Source organism: Lampetra planeri, chromosome 9 (genome assembly GCF_965212315.1).
Source record: "Lampetra planeri chromosome 9, kcLamPlan1.2.h2, whole genome shotgun sequence".
NCBI lineage: Eukaryota > Metazoa > Chordata > Hyperoartia > Petromyzontiformes > Petromyzontidae > Lampetra > Lampetra planeri.
The window spans coordinates 14386490-14409502 of record NC_136115.1 but is presented as its reverse complement, the minus strand read 5'-3'; the positions used below and the strand labels follow the sequence as shown (position 1 = coordinate 14409502).

Below are 23013 nucleotides of genomic sequence, written 5' to 3'. Positions count from 1 at the left end.
CCAATTAAAATTTAGCCCATTGAATGGTTCTATAGAGCTTATTCTGCTGCTCAATGCGAAATCGTATTAACAGTAAATAAAATTACGTAAGCACGCAAATGGTTATTTAAACACCACATGTCCTAAACATGGCGTCACACGTCGTAAACATTTATTCGGACGCTTTTTTTATTTTACGTCCAACACCAAGGTACCTAAAACTGCCACGGAGAGCAGCATAAAATCCCACCGCTGCACTTGCTAATACTTGAGCAGCACTTTCATTCGGCATCATTAAACTTTACTTGGTCCCTTGAATATGCACAATTTAATACCGAGAGCTTTCGCCATCACAGCAAATGGGCGGCACAAAATATAGTCGCCATTTGAGCACGCCACGTGACACGATGGCACCACAGCCCTACACGGCTACGACCCACCGTGGACATTGGTCACTGTTAAGGCGCAGCGCCTGAAATTGTCTCGCTCGTGCCACTGTTGGCAGAAGGGTCTCCACTCGAGGGAGGCTCGAGAGAGAGAACCACATGTACTCTCACGTGCTTACAAATGCCGGCGAGACGTTTTGGAAGAGGTGGGTGTGCCCACACTTTAGCCCACGATCGTGATCTGTCGAGCGACTAACTGTGACGTTACACATTTAAACTGCTGGGTGGACAGAGTGAGTGGGGGGCGGATTCAATACGTTTGTCTCGAGATCAAACCAGCGACGTCAGGATTGCAAGTCCAGTTATTATGACCAATACACATTGACAATAGCCCTACTTGTCATTTTACATTAGTAGTATGGGAGGGGTAATTATGCAAGGCTTCTTAAATATGAACTGCAACTGAAACTGACAACGATTGTGACAATGATAGAATAATCATGCCTTACTGCAATAGCACGCAGCACAATACTTAAACATGCGATGACAACAATCACCTCTGCACGTACGAGAGCAGTTGTGAACCTTTGCAGTGTGGGCGTCACGGTGGAAAAATCTTAACTACCTCGCCTGGTATACAGGAGGTCGTAGCTTAAATTTCGACCCAAACGCCTGTATATTTGAAGTTTGCACATCTCTCTCTCTCCCCATGATCGCGTGTATTTTTCTACGGGGACTTCCGGTCTTTCCCTCCACATTTAGAAACATGCATTTAGAGTGTTTGGCTGCTATACATGTGCACATGATAAGCTACTGCGTTGAATTATCATTTGTGACCAGGTCGCTTCTGAAAAAGAGCCATATACAGTAGCTCAGTGGGCCTTACCTGGTAAAATAAAAAAAACATTGTTTTAGTTTAGCTTAGGTGTGCGTGCACAACACTCTGGATTGTCTGTAATTGCCACACCATTTCACAAGTTAGAGAGTTCTCTGATCGAGAGATGAGCATGCTAAAAGGGTCTTTTGAACATTACGCTATATAAACGTTGGTGTCACCTGAGATGAACTCTCATAACTCAAAGTGATTTCTTGATCAAATAAACTTTTGTACCGCGCTCATCTCTCCTGTTAACAGCCATGAGCCAGTGACAGAAATGACACATTCATGTGACGGGGGCGAATCTATTCACATGACTATCATGGTTGACTTCCACAAAAAGTGGCATTCGTGTTTTTGACCTGGTAGGGATGGTCGGCTGAGTCAACTCCCAACCAGGATTTGAACTCACGGCCTTCTGATGATGAGCCACTCGCTCCTACTGATGAGCCAACCTTGCCGGAGTGATGGACTGTAGAACCATCCAGTGTTAACAAAATGGCAAAAATTGAAGATGATACTGTTTACAGCTGACACTGAATCACATTCCTGTGTTTCCAAATATACCACACTACCATAAGCCTCATAGTTCCGTATCTTCAACAACCGTTCAGACCCAGACCATTATTAACCAGGTTCCCATCTGCTGTTGATTCTGCAGGGCGTCTCAAGGCGAAACGACTGTCGCAGAAAAAGAGGCCACCAAACTTTAATTTCCTTTCTACTTTCACGCGCCCTCGAGTCATTCCCATTGGCAGAATTAGATTCTTATTTTAGCCTTTTGACAAAAATGTGCCATGCGAGTAAGGTCCTTATTTCATTCCCTTGCCAGCCCTCTTTTCACCCAGCTACCAGACAGCATGTGTTTCATTTAATGACTTTGAATTATCTACTTATCTGTGGTGCCTTAATAAGTGTTCCCAGAGTTCTGAGAATGAGAGCATAGGCCATAACCACAATTCAGGGGGGGGGAAACGTTTGTGCTGTGGAATACAGTTCTTGGAGTCATATTTTGTCTTGGTTACCACACTAACAACAAACTTTTTGTATAGTTGAGGTGTCTCATACAATACTAAGTAGTGATGGGTCTCACCAAGTTTTCATTAAATTAATTAATATATATCATATGTGTTTCATTATTGTAAAACTTACAAAAGAACGGATCAAAGGAACAAGAGTGATATAGTATAAATGTTTCCAAGTCCATAGGTCTCAGAGATAGGAATGAGTAAACCTGATTAGGGCAGTCTCATATACAACTCTAATAACAAGCATCCTGATCAAATGTTTACCGTAACCATCCAGAATTATTCGCTAGGTTCGTGTCCGGTTTATTTTTGATTCTCACGGCTGAGGAGAGAATTGACAAATGAATGAGAAGACAATATTTTGACACACGTCTCTGCAGGCATCAGCAACTGTGACGAACCCAAAATAAATTCTCTCTCCGCACATGGGACATCTTCCTGCCTGCGGAAAATGATGCTTTATGTTTCACTCGTCACAGCTGCAGGGCATTATTTCAGAGGTGCTAGTTTCGAAGTCCAAGTCAAAGTGATTTCCTGTTGACAGCCTTGCGGAGCCAGTGGTGGAAATTGTACATTCCTGTGTCGGGGATGAGTCTCTTCATCAGACAAACCTCCGTTGACCTCTCCAAAAAGTATGCTTAATTTCACCGGGCTCCGGAGGAATGATGGACAGGGGTCAATTCCCCAACCAGGATTTGAACTCGCAGCCTTGCGATCATGAGCCTCTCGCTGGACCGCTGAGCCACATGGCGGGAAGTGCTGGCTCGCAACTCAGCCAAAGCGCATCCACCCCTTGAGCCAGTTCAAATCAGACCCCTCCTTGAGCAACAGCAATCAAAGCAAGGTGTCATCATTTGGTGGCGACGTGTGCGACGTGAACCATCTGGAGCCACCAAATTGCACTTCTGTGTGCATTGTATTTACGAGAATGGGTGGTGCACAAAAGGCTCGCTGTCACCACACTGGTATCGAGAACACACGGGGGATTTGGCTTATAATTTCCTTATCAGCTCTCTGCTGGCACATTCTGAGCCAAGCACATCATCATCATCATAATAATATACATATCAGACCACGTGCTGAGGCTGTTTGTTCATGTGTATCCAGTAATTATTGCAGACAACCATATGTTATGTCTGTAGGTAATTGGAAAATGTAAGTTAAAATATTTATTTCATTACCACAAGAAGAATGCACTCGTATTTGTGTTATTTGTATCACTTAAAATTATTTTACTTACAAGATATTTGTTTTTATTTCATTGTGTTTGATAATTAGTCCTCCAACAAATGATTCATTATGCATGATACATCTATGCAATACTTTAAAACACAACTGTACAATGTGGGTTGGATGAACAAAATCATACATGGTGGTAAACTGTTTCCCAATCTAGCACAATCCACATCATTTGCTACTGCTGGTATAGATACCAGCAGGAGCACATTGTGAATCTACAGCCATGATATGTGCATCCTCATGAGAACTCTGAAAGTACCAGAATACTTGGAAGGGTACATGTGTCCAGTCTTCAAATGCATTGTGGAAAGTGCTCACAATGCAACATTACGTGCCTCGTTCCTGTAAATACACATTTATAGCTGTGATATGTTTATTCTGCGTTCTTAAAGTTGAAGGGGTTTTCATTGGTTTCATAGGGGTTGGCTGAGTGGAATGCCTTTTGTATATAAAAAAATATATAAGCCAAACTATATCCTGTTTCCCCACGTGTCGATAAGAGTTGTTGGCCCACTGACTTTTCAGACCATTGTTACCCAACAGCATGTAGTCATGCAAGCAAATTCTGGACATGTAATATTATTGGTCGTACGGTGCGAAAGAAGTTCAAGATACATGGGTCTCATCAGCAGTCAGGATTGTGAAATAAATACTGGATTTTTTTTCTAAACGGTTGCTGAGCACAGCACACCCAAAGCCCAAATTGCCAAGTGGCCAACAATGAACAACACTTTCTAAGTTGTCGTTGATTAGAGTTGACATGTTATTGGCAAGGGCACACAATTCAAATCATAGGCCCCGGTTCAACACCAAAAACAAAAGCAATATGCAGCACTATGGCTAATGACCTTCCATTAAAAAATATAAAATAATTTTATAATACACATTGTTGAATGTTGCTGGGCTGGATAATGCACTGCTTTAAGAGACTATGCATTCCAGAAAATGCGATAGGAGCCACTTTCCACTTTTAGCCGGCAAGGTGGCACAGTGGTGACAATTGTGCCTCACAGCAGGGAAAGTTTGGGTTTGATTTCTGACCAGGGCACCTCTCCTGTTCTGCATGGGTTTCCTCTGGGTTTCCTGCAGGTTCTTAGATTTACTCTCAAAGCCAAAAAGGGAAAAAAACCCGTACAATGTAAAGAGCATTGGGCAAAAACATTCCAATGCTGAATAATAACCTGACAATTACTCATTTGGGATTACACATAGCATTATCATTCTCGACTTCAAATACTTGGCAGGACCCTGCTGAAAAAGTATTGAGAATCAATAAAACTGTCCTGGCTAAACAAGCGATATACTACGACTAATAACAAGAGGACAAATACATGCGAACATCTCCAGCAGTTTTGCCTGCCAGATCATTAGGGATACCTACCCTCACTACAGCCCAAATATACCTTATTTGTGTGTGGTGCATGTGTGAGGCGTGTGTGTGCATGTGTGAGGAGCAGCGGCGCAGCAGTTAGCGTGCTGCACTACGAACCCGGAAACAACTACCGCTCACGGCCAACATCAATGACGAATATCTGAACCGGCTCCTGGGGCTCCCCTATGTCGACTCAGCCTCAACTGAGTACCTGGCACGGTGTGTATTAAACATTGTCAGTAGGGAGACAAGGGCGGCTAGGCGTGGTGCCGTGATGGCTTTCATAGGTGCTTGCTAGCAGCACTCGCCCAACAGTCTGCGAAGGCTATGAGGGGGATCTTTGTCTTTGGTTGCCACGCAAAGCGGTAGCGTAGTAGTTAGGGAATTGTGCTGTAAACCCCAGCGTCTCGAATCCCCTTGGATAACATCGGTGGCACGTGGCCTCTGAACTAAGGAGTACCTGGCACGGTGTACAAACACAACCCATGGAGAGGCAAAGCCAGAAAGGCATGGTGCTAACCACATCACCTCCTTCATGCACTGCACTAGCCTTTAATAGGTGCTCGCCAATCCACTTGTTCCAACTGCCTGGACATATAGGGGGCCATAGTGAGGTTCTTTTTTATACTGTCTCTCTCTTTGTTTCCCATGAGATTATTTACGCGCTACGATGAACGATATTTGTACAAAACGTTGCCCATTTGATGTTTTCTTTTAAGTTAGCGTCATTGACGAACGCGTGCAATTTTTTTCACTTCTGGTTATCAATCGGATGTTTAACGAAGCACCACCGCGCCGTTTTTCCTTCGAGAAGTGCAAAAGACGCCGCCGAATATCGACACCAAAATCACAACGCAGGATTGGGGAGTGGGGAACTGCAGTGCATGCTGCTGTTGCGCGGTGTAAGGGGAATGAAATGCCTCGCTGGATCGCGCGCGTACAAAAGTGTGCGCGCGCGATTCATTACGCATGAGACGTGGGCGCGGAGGGGGGTAGTGATGGGGGGGTAGCGGAGGGGGCGCTGGGAGGCATCGCGAATGCACGAGGACAACCATCGCTCGTGCGCGCGCCATCAAAACGCATCCGCGCTGACCTCCGTATGTGGGAGCTCATCCCGGATTCGCCAACTTGCCCAACGAAGTGTCGGCGGTGCCGTTCGCTCGACTTCCACTCCACCCCCCCCAACGTCGTCAGAAAATAAAATAGCGGCGGCTTTGACGGTGGCAAGACGATCTAGGATCACTCCCACGCGCCCTCCTGCCCGCCCTGTCCGCCCGTCCACTTTCAAGATTTTTTTGCGGTAAAATAACGCCCTTTAATTGTCGTGAAAGAAGAGAAAAAAAATGATGATTTAATCTCGGCGCACACGCGCCTGTCTCCTTGAAGAATCGTCTAGCCGGGGTGGGGGGGGGGGGACGCAGGCGCACTGGGGTTGGCATATCCCAGTGTGAGCGGAGGCAAAACTTCAGTGATCATGAACATGGCGAAGGGACGTTAAGAAGGACGTAGGCAGGGAAGCATGGGGGGAGGAAGCTTTGAACTGGCATGGGTGTCAGCATGTCACGTCGGAACTTCTACTCTGTACTGCAAAAGTAAAATCGCTTTCTCCAAGATACCAGGGTTTCAGACAGCGCGAGAAGACTCCTAAGATATTTAAAAGGGGTGGGATTAGATGGGAAGAATAGTTCTACGCATCGTTGAGAAGTCTGCCTGACAGGATGAGCCAACACCCTGCCTTGCCGTCACTAACTGAAACGCTCCTGTAGGTGCCATAATGAATGTTGAAATAAGTTATATTGAAAAAAAACTTTTTATTAAACACGCTTTAATAAAATGTACCGTACTAGTAATGGGAGAACTCTACGACTCTAGGAAGTGGCCCCGAAGCTTGCCATAACGTAAAGGACCGTGGTGATTTACAGCCAACGTTAGTTGAGCGTGGACAATTAGACCCAAGCCGAAACATAACATATAAAAAAGAATGTTTAAAAACATTTTCTTTTTTTATGATAGAATATAGTATTGTCATCAATATGACATAAGTATACCAAATTTGCAGTCGATACCACATTGGGAAGTGGGTAAAAATTGAGTTTCAAGATTTGAGGATACAACAACAGACAGTTAGTTAATAAAAAAAAGCGTGTAAAAACGCGACCCGCGTGGAACAAAGCACTATAACCGAGTAACACAATCTGCTTAAGAGCATTACATGTTCATCTTTAAGGTCGATTCACACCGACTATACACGTGACATTTTTCTTGACAATGTTGAAGCCTCACTGTCCCAGTAGATGCATTGTTTTGTTGATTACTCCTCTGAAAACGCAGCTCTTGATTTAAGGTGGAGGAGGGGAATACCCGAAACAATTGATGCACAATCCCCTGCACATGAAGGCACAAGTGCATTATGCTGTGTGTATGATTGCGTAAGAGTCCTACAAAAAAAACCCTCCGAACCTCTCAACGGAACCCTGGGAGATGCTAATGCATGGCTGCATTTCCATTCATCGCAGACATCAGCAGTGTCCCGAGCAATGCCCGGCCATTTACTACCTTTCAGTCAAAGGGGTACACGCGCTAATGTGCATATTTGTGTAATAGCTCATCATCAATCAAAACAGAGCAGACGCTTAAAAAAACGGATCACTAAGTAGGCAAACAGCTCATTAAACAGTGCCGTAAACGCAGAATGCCACATCAAGGCATACATGCCACACAAGCAGAGGCCCTTTAAGATTACATGGAAATCAATAGTGCTCTTTTTTGAAGTGTTTCACAGGGATGCGATCAGATGCCTTCATTAGCGTTTAGCGACGTGCGCATTTCAACGTTTAGCGAACAAGGCCACACGTGACATTGTGGGATTGCTGCGCGCAGTCTAAATGCCACACGCGTGCTCCGATGCCATGCGGCTGTTTCAAATCCATGATTTGTTTTTCTCTTTCAAGTCTGTGATTATTTTTTTATTCGCGTCATACCAATTAAGTGAAATAAGCACATCAACTAAAAATAAATAATAATTCGATTGTGCCCTGTTTAATTCTCAAATAGGTGGGTCAAATTAATTTCAATTAGTGACCGTTGCCATTTGGCAAATTTGCAGTTATGGCTCGAGCCTTCTTCGATGTCTGCAAGGATATAGCAGGGGGAGGAGGATGATGGCACGGAGCACCTTGTTACGTCCCAGCCTCTGCCCACGTGGAGCACAGACAGCCAATACAATCAATGCAATTCATGATCGTGACTGATCTTTCGGTATTCCGTTTGTTAATGAGGCAGCTGTTATTCGGGGATGGTTAACCTGACGGTTTGCAAGTAGGCAGTGCCAGAAGGGACGATCCGAGATAATTGCACAGACCACCCCCTTCACCGAGACCGTTACAATTGCGCGCCAAGTAAACGCTTCACAAAAGTAAAGGCATCTGGACACGCTGTCCGAATTGGTGAAAACGGAGAACTGCCTGTTGTACGAATAACACTGATGCAGCGTGGGTAGGAAACGTGAGATAGGCGTTCACGGCGAGGCAAAATGCTGCGTCTTTTGTCGAGCGCTCTGAGAAATTGTGGACACAGCACAATGCATCAACATGTGCGTATGAAACGCGTGCGCATAACCGTGACACGATGTGTAAATGTACACAAACGAGGGAATATACTCGCATGATGATGAGCAGTCCAAAAAGTATGAACATTCGCTTTCAGAAAGTCACACCGACCTTGCGCTACGTTAATGTAAAACCCCGCGTTTTAAAGCCATAATAACAATAATGATAAGCAGTACATTGCGGACGTGATTAATGTATACAGGATATACACACACATGAAACAACATAATGCATTGGCACGAGCACGACTTGAACAAACAACTTCCCACGTCCCTTACCAATACCGCTTCATGACAGAAATTTGCAAGGCAGCAACATTTCCGGGCAATAGCCACGGCTATTCATCAGAATGCTCCTTCTACTCCGATATTTGCTCGAAACGTCAAAGTACCATAACTATATTTATGTTAGTAACCAGTAGTAATGACGAACAAGATTAATGTTTCATACATGTTTTTACATATATATAAATGTGCCTTACTGCTTCAGGCAGTTCAACACGTCGGTGTATACCAGGCCCGATTTCAGTGGCGTACAACATTCGAGCAGCAAGCGGAGATGCAGCAGCAACTGCCTGTAAACGTGTCCACAATCATCTGCATAATGCCCGTTTGGTCCCGAATGTTTTATTTCACTTACATGGTTATTTCATTATTTCCCTTCTCACCCCCCCCCGCCCCCATTCACAGAGAGATAGGGATTTATGACACCAGGGGGCATGGCTGACTCGCTCTTTTGTGAGTCTTCAATTCTCACCACCCCCCGCCCCACGGGAGTGATGGAGACGAAGCACCCCCCCCCATCCCCCCCACTTTGCTCCCCATCTCTCGAGTTAATGGCACTCACACACTCGTGCCCACACCGACTCACTCACTCACTCGCGCCACAAACTCACTCGCTCGCTGGCTAGCTCGTTCGCTCTCTCTCTCACACACGCACACATACAAATGCCACGGTTTCTCTCACTCACGCCGGGTCGCTCGCTCACGGCGCTCACTCACAAGGGGGGCGTTTCTCACCTTCCTGGACGGCCTGGAAGGGGTTGTTTCCATCCACGTACTTGACGGAGTAGGCGATCTTCTCGCTCTGGAGAATCTCGTCGTTGCCGTTGATGTCCGACACCGCTTGGCCGAACACCTCGGCATCCTTGGTGGCTGTTCGCTCGAACACGGCGCCTGCACACACGCGCACGCACACACGGGCACGCACACACGTGCACGCACGCGCACACACGCGGGCACACGCGCACACACGGGCACGCACGCGCACACACGGGCACGCACCACGCTGGCCTGGGGGGGTTCTCCACACTTGGCACCGAGCGCCTCTCCGCCTCCTCCACACCGCGTCGCGCAGTGCGTGTGAGATGTACAACGCCGTGTTCGTATACCACTGCCCTGTATATCCCGCAGACACCCAATCAGCCAAAACGGTCTGGAATGATCTCGTGTTCATTATGAATAATTATGTTGAATTTACACGTCATTCAACCTTACCAGCGAAATTATGTTGTGTGTGTGCAACGCTCGTATGACATTATAATTTGGTAGGAGAGGCAACTCGGAGGCCTGTCGGATACAAATCAGCGGCACCTTCAAACTTGGTGCGGGGAGGAGGCATATGCAGTGGGCACGACGGCATTTCAAACCAGCAAAACGATCCGCATAAATTACGCGCAAGCAACAGTCGGATAGCGCCATTCAGCGATTGCAATGACGTGCACTGCATTCGACGTTCGCTTCAAAGGCTCTTCATTTATATCCGTGACATATTTGTTGCTTTTATGAATTATTTCTGCAATGTTCCCTGCGGTGAATTTTCTAACCGTGTGTGTGTGCGCGCATATAACCGTGTTGACAATGCATTGCCATGCTATCATTTGGTCTGTCCGTGGCGCTTTTTGCCCGTTCGGCAGCTCGCTCGCACAGCCGCACAGCGCACAGGGCGAGCGCGGCTTGCCGTGAAAAGTTGGTGACATGTGCACACTCGCACTAATTGTCACCTTTGACAGCAGGCGCGTGAACAACAAAAAAACGTGGCCAAGAAAGCAATGCAAATGTTGCCCAGCAGCGCGAACAAATAGCATCTCTGAGTTGCAACGTCGTCTCGAGTTGGCATTAACCCCGCCACGACAATTTGCCACGTGGATACACATATGCAACACTGGGCATGTTCGTCTGTGAATTCCCTGTGCGCACGACCGTGATGCCTGGGCTAACGTGACGCTCGGCCCCGGGCGCTGTGATGGCTATCTCGCGGTTGGCGTGCACGCGTGTTGCCCTGTGCCATGCGTTAAGTGGGGTGGCAATGCTGTTAGAGCTGCCACCTTGAGTGCTCCCGTGCACCTCCATCACCCCCCCCCCTTCTCCGTATCTCGCCTTTCCTCGCCGGTAGCAGGGCTCACACAACAAGCGAGCCAGACTGGGTGGCTATACAGGCAAGTCCGTATAGGGGGTGCGACGCCCGTTGCAATAACAATATATGGGGGGCGATATATAGTCCATCGTAAGAGTTAACACACGGACGGACTGGTGATGCCCGCCGAGCTCATGTCACAGGCTCCGTTAGGTGCGTGTATTGCAAACGCATCGGTGTCGTGGCTACGGGGTGGCATTGGCTTTGCCGTCACACACACGCGCACGGAGTCATCACGCCGTTGTATCCGCGCCATCGTCAATCGGAGGCAGGCAGACCACTGTATGCAGGAATTCAAATGAGAGGAGATACCGAAGCGTGTACAATTACGACGGCTTTCGCTCGGAGAATATTAAACGGGGAGTTGTTCTGGCAGCATCTTCGTTGGCACGTTAAATCTCAAAGGATGAAAAGGATCATTGGCACAAGCGGCTGTTTAACATTCTGAGAGCGAACGACGGGAGCTCAGATCCGCCCGTTTTACAGCAAATTAAAGCGAACGCGCCCCGTTCGTGGCGCTGCCGGAATGATGTGAACTCGGTGCGCGGTGCCTACTCGCAGTGCAACGCACTCACGTTCCACTCGCTGCTGCTGCTGCGAGCGGCGCGCGAACACATTCGCGATCGCAACATAACGCACAAATTAACCCCAAAACAGAACCTCGCACGAGCAGTCAGAGCCTCGATCCTCAGCCCTGTGAAATTACAACGACAGAAAAAAAACACATTCCTCTGCAGGGCCCCGTCCTCTTGAACCAAGCGCAAAGCACAGACATGCATTGGCACGCACGCACGCACGCTCGCCTCACACCGCCGCGCAGAGCGGAGCACGCACCTATGTGAATGATGGAGTCGCTGATTGCCACGGAGCCGCAGCAGCTCACCACGATCCCGAGCGCGAGCAGACAGCGAGCTCCCAATACTCCCATTGCATCGCCCGGTCTCCTCTTCCAGCGACGCTCCGCAAGTTTCACCCGCAGGACGAACGAGACGCAACTCGGGCGCTCACGCCGCTCCGATCCTCCTCCGGTGTCTGTGAGCGCCGAAACATGCGTATCGCGGCATCCGAGGGGCGACTGAGCTCAGCAGCGATGCGCCGGTGGCTGCCGAGCAGACATTGCCAGATGCTCTCGCAGCGAGCGCAGGTCACGTGCTCATTCTCTCGCGCGCGCTCTCTCCCGCGCGCGCGCCCGCTCTCTCTCTCTGTCTCGCTCTCTCCCGCGCGCTCTCTCTCTCTCGCTGGATTTTTTTGCCGGATGCGCGTTCTCGTGGTAAAGGCGGACGCGCTCCGTCTGACGGGCGGCGCGAGTCAGGCGCGGTGGCGCAGGCGGCTTGCAGGCGGCGCGCGCTCGTGGCGGAAAAGCAGGGGCGGGGAGGAGTGGAGAGAGAAGAGGGGGCAGTGGGGGACACACACACACACCAGTGTGTACGCTAAGCAGGAGAGGGGGAGTGAGAAAGAAAAAAGACGAAAAAAATGAACAGTGCTGTTTTCTTTCGCGGCTTCTTGTGAGGCTCGCCTCGATGCGCAGCGACGAGTGCGTGAACACGCGCACTCGATATTACTCTAGATGTTACAACGGGTGTACTGGATATTATAATAGTTATGGTATGCTTGGAGGCACCTGTATCTCCGCGCTTAACGGTACAACGTGCGTCGAGGGGTCTCTGTGAACCACCCCATGGCAACGCGCGCACAGTTCAGGAAGGAGCACGGGGAGGGGGATGGGAAAAGTGACGCCACTCGCTGAACGTCAACTGGAGAAGACGTTAGCGCCTCCATAAATTACTTCCATCTTGACCTTGAAGCGCAAACCAACGAGACAATGAACACTCGCCGCTGCCAGCAGCCTGCCCGCCCTGCGCGTTCAGTACGGCGCGTATACTCCACTTGGCACTGAGGCAATTTCGAACGCGCGACGGGTACTGCGACTTTTCCGAGCGCAGTTGGCAAGGGTGTGCCAAAGCGAGATGCTGCATCGATCAGAACTCCGGTGTCTGCGTTAGGAGGAGCCTCGGTGGGGCGAGCGGCCTCAGCGCGCGCCGAGTGAACGATGCCTTCCCGGCCATCGGAGTCGCTTCGATCCCAGCATCAGCGACATGTTTCCCCCAGTGATTCCTCATCCCAGGGCCCCTTGTTCAATTCAAGCGCGCGGCGGCAAATCAATGTTGACGTAAGCGGCATTGATAGCGGGCGGGCGGGGAGGAGCGGGCGTGGGCACGGGCGGGTCCCCGCGCGTCTCGGCTCGGGCCACACGGAGAGCAGCCGACCACACGGGCGGCGCGAGACATTTGCTCGATGTGAAATTAACGATACGAAAAAAAAGGTCTGGAGATGGTTTCACAGCCGCTGCTGTTGCGATCTGACGCCGATAGCGCGCAAGAATTGTTGACGGTTGATTTGACCGAGTTCTTTTTCGCACGTTTTATTATTTACTTATTTATTTACGTCTCGTAAGGGGTCAACGCGTCGCGCGTTATGGATTTGCGTCGACGGAGATTAAACGTATCTGCGAGGTGGCACTCTTCCTTTGCCCCGTTGTTTCGTCGTGACGCTCGGCTCTGCCAGCGGCGCGGCGCGGTTCCGTAGACCGTGATGGTTTTATGGGAACGCTTCGCAAACGCGTTATCTATTTATTCGCGTATTGATTTCGAGCCAATTGCTGGCTTTTATTTAACGTGGGATGCTGCGGTGGTGGAGGGGTGGTACGAATGCGCGACCGTTCGTGCGCACGTGTGTGCGCGCGTGTGTGTGGGCGCGCGTGGTGGGGAGCGGTAGTGTAGCCGTTAGCACACTACGCTATGAACCCGGTGACCAGAGTTCGATCCCCGATCATCGCCAACACCAGTGACGGTTATCTGAAACGGTCCTGGGTCTTCTCTAGATCGACTCAGCCTCAAATGGGCACCCGGTGTTATGTGTAAACAGATGCAAGAGGGAGACAAAGGTGGCTGGCGTGGTGCTGGCCGCCCACACTATCATGTGCCGCGCTGACCTTAATAGGTTATCTAACAGCACTTGCCCCAACATTCTGTTAAGGTTATCCGGGTGATTTTTGTCTTTGTGCGCGTGCGTTTATGTGTGCGCGTGTGCGCGCACGCACGCACGCGGTGGGAATGGTAATGCGCTGGTGTCTGCTGCACGTGACGCCAGCGCGGGCTGCTGCTGCTGCACCACGCACCGTGGCAATGGATCCGAGGATTACCCGCGGGCCCGGGTGGGCTGCGCGCACACGGCCACCGGGAGCCCCCGCGCGGCGCGCGCGGTATGGATCTGATTTACTACTCCGGTTACTTACTTACCAGTGGGCCATGTGCGGTTTGTATGGCGTCGTGGGGAGTAACGAACGGTCGGTCGCTGTGACGCGGGTCTCGCGGTAAGCTCGTTCACGCTTGTTGTCGAGGTTTCACGGTTGGAATCTAGCCGCCCGCACTGAGTATTACTGTGGGTGTAGTAGCAGTGATAAATGCGCGCCGTCTTTATCACAGTGGGGGGGGGCGCGAAAAATCCTCTGACATCATTTGCATGCGTAGTGTCATTCTTCTTTGCGCGGCTGATGTCGTGTTGGAGCAACAACTAGACATTTACATTTCTGGAAGAAAAAAACGATGCAAGTGCTTAGTCGTGTACCGGCGTACGAAATTTGCCGGAATTCGATAATTACGGCACAAATTACTCAATTGGGATTATACACAGCAGCAGCAGCAATCCTGGCAGACGAAATGCCCCGGGTCACTCTTGCAAATGAGACCCCACAGTGGCCTCTTGAGTTGTCCTCGCTTGGTTAAGCCTAATAAACTTAAGGCGGTGGGGTGGGGTGGGGCTGCCGCACAGCGCTGTGCCCCAAGGACGGGGAAACCCAGGGCCCACGCGAGAGTAGCCGAGCCGGCCTGCGCCGTCCGGCGAGCCTGGTGCTGAATACTAATGCGGCGCGCGCGCACTCTCTGTCTATCTGGTCAGTCCCGTCTGTATCTGTCGCGTAACCGCACTGTTCATCCGTCTCGTCGTTCCACTTCCCAGTCTCTTTCTCTCTCTCTCTCACTCGCTCACTCGCTCGTACGGTCAAATATCTTGATGTCTGCCGCTGTCCTACTGGCGGGGTGTCGCTCTTTCTCACTCTCTGCGTCTGTCACAATCAAAGTCATCAGTGCTGTGTTGAAATTAATTACCCACAAATGCAGCGTCTGCATAACATCACGCCGCAGCTCGCCGAGAAGGACAGTCCGTAATTGCCGCGTGCGATATACACGAATGCAATGTTCTGAAGTTAAAAAGCGCTAAAAAAGGAACATGTTGACGCCTCCAGATTAAACATTCAAATTATTCCGCGCACTGGCGAAAACTCGCATCACCGCTCGCTAAGTAGAATTATTATATTTGCCCAAAGGCGCACCGGTGACGCAAATCATAATTTTAACACGGAAGCCTATTCCCCCTAGAGGTGACTAAAACGATATTGTATTATATGCCATGCATTTATGTATGTATGGTAATTTGAGCAATTAACCATACTCCACGGCTGCACCGGAGGTACGCGGTGCAGCCGCCGAAGACACCGACGTGTGTTGCCAAGGCCAAGCCCGGGCGCGTGCACTCTGACACTGAGCGCGTGGGGAGGCACGAACACTCAATTGTCCTGAAGGCGAGCAACTCGGGAAAAGCCGGCAAGATCCAGCATCGCGTGCCACGCACGACTCGGTCGATGCGCCTCTAACGGTCAACGCTGGCACACGCTCTCTCCGGGCTGAGCTTCGTTTGCACCCACGGCAGTAGCGTTCTGTTCCACACGCAACCTCTTTCATCACCCCCCCACCATCCCCAGCAGCCGACGCGCAATTCCTGCGCGTAATTACCAAAAGGCTGTGATTTCATGATGCAGGTTTTTTTGGGTTAAATCGCCTAAATATTAATGTTTGTCAAGTCAAAAGAACATGCCAATTCGTTACTTGTATAGCACAACGGTGTGGAGAGTAAATCCACAACATTTAATTTCTGAGTACGAGGTTTCGCCAGTAATTACAACCAGCATCATCAGGCGGCAGCCAGATATTTACGCGATCTAACCCCCCCAAAAAAACCTGTATTATTGCTGATATCGGTCGCGAAAGCCTACGCTGTAAATTGTTCTCTGAATTAGACCTTAAAGAGCCTGTGAGGTCTGCTCACTTAAAGAGTGGGCGCGTGACTGTTCCTGTCAGTGGGTGATCAGTCCTCACCACGTAAACGGGGACAATGAATCTGAATTAGCCGTCACACACCACGAACACACACACAGATGTGATACAATCAGTAGCATGGCTGGGCTTTGCCCACTTTCCATCGGGTCTAGCATCGAACATCACGGGAGGCAAATTACTTGGTTCACCCGATAATTAATTAATTAATTACTCGGCTCGCCGACGCTATACACGACACGATTGGAAGAAAACCCCAAATTGTGTCCTCTTTTGTAATACTTTATAACTATGATTGAAATCGTGCACACGTTAACTCTGTCCGTCTGTCTGTAATGGGGAGGGGGTGTAGGGGAGATCCCCATAAGTCTCCTAAAGGTGAACCTATATGAACAACCCATGAGTGTAAAGGGGTGTTTCTTGGAAGAAGTTCGCCTAATTAAAACCCTAGCCAAATAGATCAAACGGTTCCAGCCCAAAATATTGAGAAACATACCAGTGCCTGGCAGCTCCCATTCAGCGTCCCTAGACGCAATTACGGGCTTCACAAGACAAACACATCTTGGAAGGTATTAAATACACCCTGCACAGGAAGGTCTGAAGAGTACGCGGGCTCAGGGTACGCGGACCCGCTCATAGGCGAGCGACCCCGATTTGTGCTCACACTTTGTGTGACTCGTACGTTCGCTACACGCACGGGTGGGAAGCGAGGAGTCAAATCCCCCCCACCGCATCACGGCACGTGGATTTGAGGGAGTATAACCGTATCGCCCGCGCAAGGAACGAGTGCAATAACAAATATCGTGTCTTCTAATCTAGTGTTAATAATATATAGTGTTAATAAAATAGTGTTCTATCTGACCTGGGTGCTACCGATGATTAGTGAATCATTTACCGTACAGTATTGCACTTTGTTCAACATGTATGTACATGTATATGCATTTTGTATACACTCTTGCGTTTGATATCGACACTCGTATAGGCAAAGCCCAACTTAAGCGAATTCACGCTTACGCGGGGGTACATGGAACCTAACTCTCGCAGCGTACTCTGAGACCTTACTGTAATTATATATATATACTAGCGGAAGTACCCGGCTTTGCCCGGGTGAAAAATATATTTCTTAAAAACCTTACATATATATACACAGATACTAAGGTATTGTCAAAGCCCGGTTGGCTGTTTGTACATTTCTCCACCAACAAATATATAAGAGGCTTTCACAAGTCCAAAAAGTTGTAGAAAGTGTGGGGTAAATAGTTGATATCAAAAGGTTTCCGAAAATTGTGGTCTCCCCCCCCCCCCCTCAAAACATATCTTTACCCCTCGTAGGTATATATACTAACAACACCTTACATACAACAGAGGAAGTGGTATCTATTGACTCTGTAGTAGTATCTACTGACTGTACCGTAGTATCTACTGAGCCAGTAGTAGCTACTGACTGTGTAGTAGTATTTAGTGACTGTAATAACGACTGACCATAGTAGTATTTACTGGGCCTACAGTAGTATCTACCGACTATATACTCGTAACGACTAACTGTATAGTATCTGCTGACTCTATAGTTGTATCCACTGACTATAGTAGTAACTACAAAATCTATAGCAGTATCTACTCACTCTATAATAGTATCTACTGACTCTAGTAGCTACTCACCGTGGTAGTATGTACTGACTGTATAGTAGTATATACTGACTGTAGCAGTATTGACTGACTGTAGTGGTTTATACTGACTGTTTTAGTATTTACTATAGCGGTATCTACCAACTCGATAGCAGTATCTACTATCACTACAGCAGTGTATACCGACTGAGGTCGTACCTGCTATCACTACAGCAGTGGATACTGACTGGTGGTACCTGCTATGATTATAGCAGTGCATAGTGACTGGTGGTACCTGCTATGATTACAGCAGTGCATACTGCTGTGTTGGTACCTGTTATGATGACAGCAGTGCATATTGTGGTGGAACCTGCTATGATTACAGCAGTGCATACTGCTGTGGTGGTATCTGCTATGATGAGAGGAGTACATATTGTGGTGGTGGTACCTGGTATAACAGCAGTACATACCGAGTGTGGTGGCACCTGCTATGACGACAGCAGTACATACTGTGGTGGTACCTGCTATGATGACAGCAGTACATACTGTGGTGGTGGTGGTACCTGCTCTGATGAGAGCAGTACATACTGTGGTGGTGGGACCTGCTATGATTACAACAGTGCATATTGACTGTACTCATCATTCACCCTCAACCTTCACCACTCACAACTCACCCTTACCACTCATCCTCACCACTCACCACTCCCACTCACTATTCACCATTCACCCTCACAACTCACCAATCTCCCTCACCAATCTCCCTCACCACTCTGCCTCACCACTCACCGTCACAACCACCACTCACCCTCACCACTCAACCTCACCCTCACTACTCACCATTCATCCTCACCAATCACCACTGACCAATCACCACTCACCACTCTCCACTAACCCTCACCACTCAACCTCACCACTCACCCTCAAAACTAACCACTCTGTCACCACTCACCCTTACAACTCAGCACTCACCCTCACCACTCACCCTCACCACTCACCCTCACCACTCATGCTCACCCCTCACCGCTCACCACTCACCCATCACCACTCACAACCGCCACTCACCATCACCACTCATCCTCACCACTCACCCTCACAACAACCACTCACCCTCACCGCTCACCACTCACCCTCACCACTCACGCTCACCCTCACCACTCACCCCTCACTAATCACCACTCACAACCGCCACTCACCCTCACTACTCACCCTCACCACTCATCCTCACCAATCACACCCTCAACAATCACCACTCACCCTCACCACTCACGCTCAACACTCACCCTCACCACTCATGCTCACCACTAACCCTCACCACTCACCCTCACCACTCACTAATCACCTCTCACAACCGTCACTCACCCTCACCACTCACTCTTACCACTCACCCTCATCACTCACCCTCACCACTCACCCTCACTGCTCACCCTCACCGCTCACCACTCAACCTCACCACTCACGCTCACCCTCACCACTCACCCTCACCAATCACCACTCACCCTCACCACTCACCCTCACCACTCACTACTCACCCTCACCACTCACCCTCACCATTCACCCTCACCACTCTCCCTCACCACTCTCCCTCACCACTCTCCCTCACCACTCTCCCTCACCACTCACCCTCACCACTCACCAGTCACGCTCACCACTCACCCTCACTACTCACCACTCACCCTCAACACTCACCCTCACCGCTCACCCTCACCACTCACTCTGACCATTCACCACTCATCCTCACCAATCACACCCTCAACAATCACCACTCACCCTCACCACTCACGCTCAACACTCACCCTCACCACTCATGCTCACCACTAACCCTCACCACTCACCCTCACCACTCACTAATCACCTCTCACAACCGTCACTCACCCTCACCACTCACTCTTACCACTCACCCTCACCACTCACCCTCACAACAACCACTCACCCTCACAACAACCACTCACCCTCACTGCTCACCCTCACTGCTCACCCTCCCCACTCACCCTCGCCACTCACCCTCGCCAATCACCACTCACTCTCACCACTCACCCTCACCAATCACGCTCAACACTCACCCTCACCACTCACTAATCACCTCTCACAACCGTCACTCACCCTCACCACTCACTCTTACCACTCACCCTCACCACTCACCCTCACAAAAACCACTCACCCTCACAACAACCACTCACCCTCACTGCTCACCCTCACTGCTCACCCTCCCCACTCACCCTCGCCACTCACCCTCACCAATCACCACTCACCCTCACCACTCACCCTCACCACTCACCCTCACCACTCACCAGTCACGCTCACCACTCACCCTCACTACTCACCACTCACCCTCACCACTCACCCTCACAACAACCACTGACCCTCACTACTCACCCTCACCACTCATCCTCACCAATCACCCTCACCACTCACCAGTCACGCTCACCACTCACCCTCACTACTCACCCTCAACACTCACCCTCACCGCTCACCACTCACCCTCACCACTCACCCTGACCACTCACCACTCATCCTCACCAATCACACCCTCAACAATCACCACTCACCCTCACCGCTCAACACTCACCCTCACCACTCATGCTCACCACTAACCCTCACCACTCACCCTCACCACTCACTAATCACCTCTCACAACCGTCACTCACCCTCACCACTCACTCTTACCACTCACCCTCACCACTCACCCTCACAACAACCACTCACCCTCACAACAACCACTCACCCTCACTGCTCACCCTCACTGCTCACCCTCCCCACTCACCCTCGCCACTCACCCTCACCAATCACCACTCACCCTCACCACTCACCCTCACCACTCACCCTCACCACTCACCAGTCACCCTCACCACTCACCCTGACCACTCACCACTCATCCTCACCAATCACACCCTCAACAATCACCACTCACCCTCACCGCTCAACACTCACCCTCACCACTCATGCTCACCACTAACCCTCACCACTCACCCTCACCACTCACTAATCACCTCTCACAACCGTCACTCACCCTCACCACTCACTCTTACCACTGATGACAGCAGTACATGCTGACGTTTTGTATGTTAAATGTAAAAGCTAAATGTGTGAATGTGTGTCGGAAATGTTAAGGGCGATCCTAAAGTAATCTACAACCTTCGATTAGTCCTTTGCGCGATTCAAAGAATCGATTCCTGGCATGTTGGGGGTTTACATTTTGAATGACAGAGTTTTATTTTCATTGGTATGTTATGTTTTAATGTTTTCAGGAGTTTTTATTTACATTTTAGCCCCGGTCAACGCCGGATATTTCCCGTTCGTAGCAGTTTATATCGACTATAACCAACTTATAGTAAACGGGAATCGTCCGATTCTAAAGGAATCTACAACCTTCGATTCCTTTGCGCGATTCAGAGAATCGATTCTTGGCGCGTCGGGTTTAAAAGTAATTACACAGTTGTATTTTCATTGGTATGTAATGTTTTAAAGTTTTCAGAAGATTTTAAATGTATTTCCCCCCCGGGCAACGCTGGGTATATCGAGTTTATACCACAAAGTCGTCGCCTGACAGAGTTGCGTGTCGAGGCCTAGTACCGTGCAGAGCCTCCGGCCTCGCCTCGATTGCCCATTCGGCTGAGGCTGGGTACTGGGGCCGTTACCCCCCCCCCCCCGCGCTACAATAATACTGTCTAATCGCTATAATTTTATTATCTACCGACCCTATAATAGTAATTGCACACATTGGGGTGGGGGGGGAGTGAAGAGGACGTGAAACTTTGATGAATTTACCTCAGAGTCGCGTGTTAATGCGTGTGCATATTTTTAACGGGAATTAAAAATGGCGTCCACCCCGCAGCGAAGGCGTCGCTGGCCATTGCCAGGGGCAACCGCCGTGGTCCGCGCCGGTCGGCAATAGTAAATAAATAAATAAAGCGTTAAATAAATAAATAACGAGAAATCGCACTAAATCGATAATCGGTCCGATTTAAACTTTAGAGACGAAAAATCGGAAATGCCTAAGTTTACCGCGGAGCCGGGGGCGTGCCCACCTGCAAAATTTAATCTCGGCGAACCCCACGGTCCGAGAGCTACATCCCCCGCAAGGGAGCGTACACAGACGGACGGACAGACAGACAGGCAGACAAAAAATGAATTATATAGGTTAGATTCATTATTGCACCTGTTTAATTGATGTTGCTAGCAGCCTCTTGCACATTTGCCCAAATTGTCTTCAACTTAGCTAATGCACACAGCATATTTGCAGGGCTTGGCATTTTACCTAACTCGGCTCTTGTGGCAGGCATCACATCGTTTATCGGCTGATCTATTTCTAACTGGCCTCTTTGTTGTACATTTGTAATGTGTTTTTGTCAGACGTTGTTTGCACGTAGTGTGCATGTTATTAGTTACGTTTAAATGCATTATATTCCGAAAGAATGCCAACATATTACCGTGCAATATTTTGAGATTTAACAATGTCCTTCGATATTTTGATGCAAAATTAAAGACATCAGTAAGTATTGCTTAACACTGACGAGAATGAAAATCATATTTTTTACACTCAATGCAATCCCTGTAATTGGCCAATTGATTTAATTTAGTGCAGCATTAACTGTATGTGTGGAACATGCTAAAATCAATGCTTAAAATATAATTATTTTGGATGGGAGATTGTAATTGCCGTTATTCTCACATTAAAAAGGGCGTTTTACGATTGGCCCTATGCAGTGTATATGTTTGTGCGTATTTATGTATGCAGTTGAATAGGCTCCCTATTGCTTATAACAATAATCATTGTAGGATGTTATTAACTAACAAATTGACTTGCACATCTTTTTCTTCATTTGAATGTATAATTCTCTGAAATTAAATAAGCAAATCCCTGCTATTTTATATGTTACGAGAACCAAGCACACTAAAGTATTTCCTCGTTATTCGCGAGGGATACGTTCCGGAGATGCTCGTGAATAGCACATTTTGCGTATATAAGCTATTAAACACACGACAATTATAATAGCACGAAAAATTGGTTTTAATAACCAAGGTAAATACGAATAAATATTAAACCATTGAATAGTAGTTTATAGAAGGATGCAGTAACGATGATTTAATCGCTTTATCTCTCATCACTTTCACTCATCACTTTATTACTAATAACTTTATCTCATAAATTTCTCTCATCACTTTCTCTCATCACTATCTCTCATCACTATATCTCTCATCACTTTCTGTCACCACATTCTGTCTCATCAATTTGTCTCATCACTTCCTTTCTCTTTCTCATATGTACCAGCGTGGACGGCACCCTCATGTTCACCTTCTGAAGCGCTCGCTCGTCACCGTGACGTGCGCGATGA

General features: G+C 48.7%; 1 protein-coding gene across 1 annotated transcript; it reads right to left on the bottom strand.

The window, feature by feature from the left end:
• Window positions 1-8966: 8966 nt before the first annotated feature.
• On the bottom strand, window positions 8967-12149 carry LOC144720774 (glutamate receptor ionotropic, delta-2-like). The gene is made up of 3 exons (XM_078597800.1): window positions 11739-12149; window positions 9509-9664; window positions 8967-9085 (listed from the first exon to the last, which is right to left on the bottom strand). The coding sequence occupies exons 1-3, from the start codon at window positions 11830-11832 to the stop codon at window positions 8967-8969; spliced, it is 369 nt and encodes a 122-aa protein (XP_078453926.1). The 5' UTR covers window positions 11833-12149.
• Window positions 12150-23013: the final 10864 nt, after the last annotated feature.

Bases quoted from the DNA above. Each gene is read 5' to 3' on its own strand.
- LOC144720774 (XM_078597800.1), bottom strand. From the start codon at position 11,832: ATGGGAGTATTGGGAGCTCGCTGTCTGCTCGCGCTCGGGATCGTGGTG. The intron at 9,665-11,738 runs GTGCGTGCTCCG...GCGTGTGTGCAG, and splicing joins CGACTCCATCATTCACATAG to GCGCCGTGTTCGAGCGAACA. The intron at 9,086-9,508 runs GTGAGAAACGCC...GGCATTATGCAG, and splicing joins CTTCCAGGCCGTCCAGGAAG to ATGATTGTGGACACGTTTAC.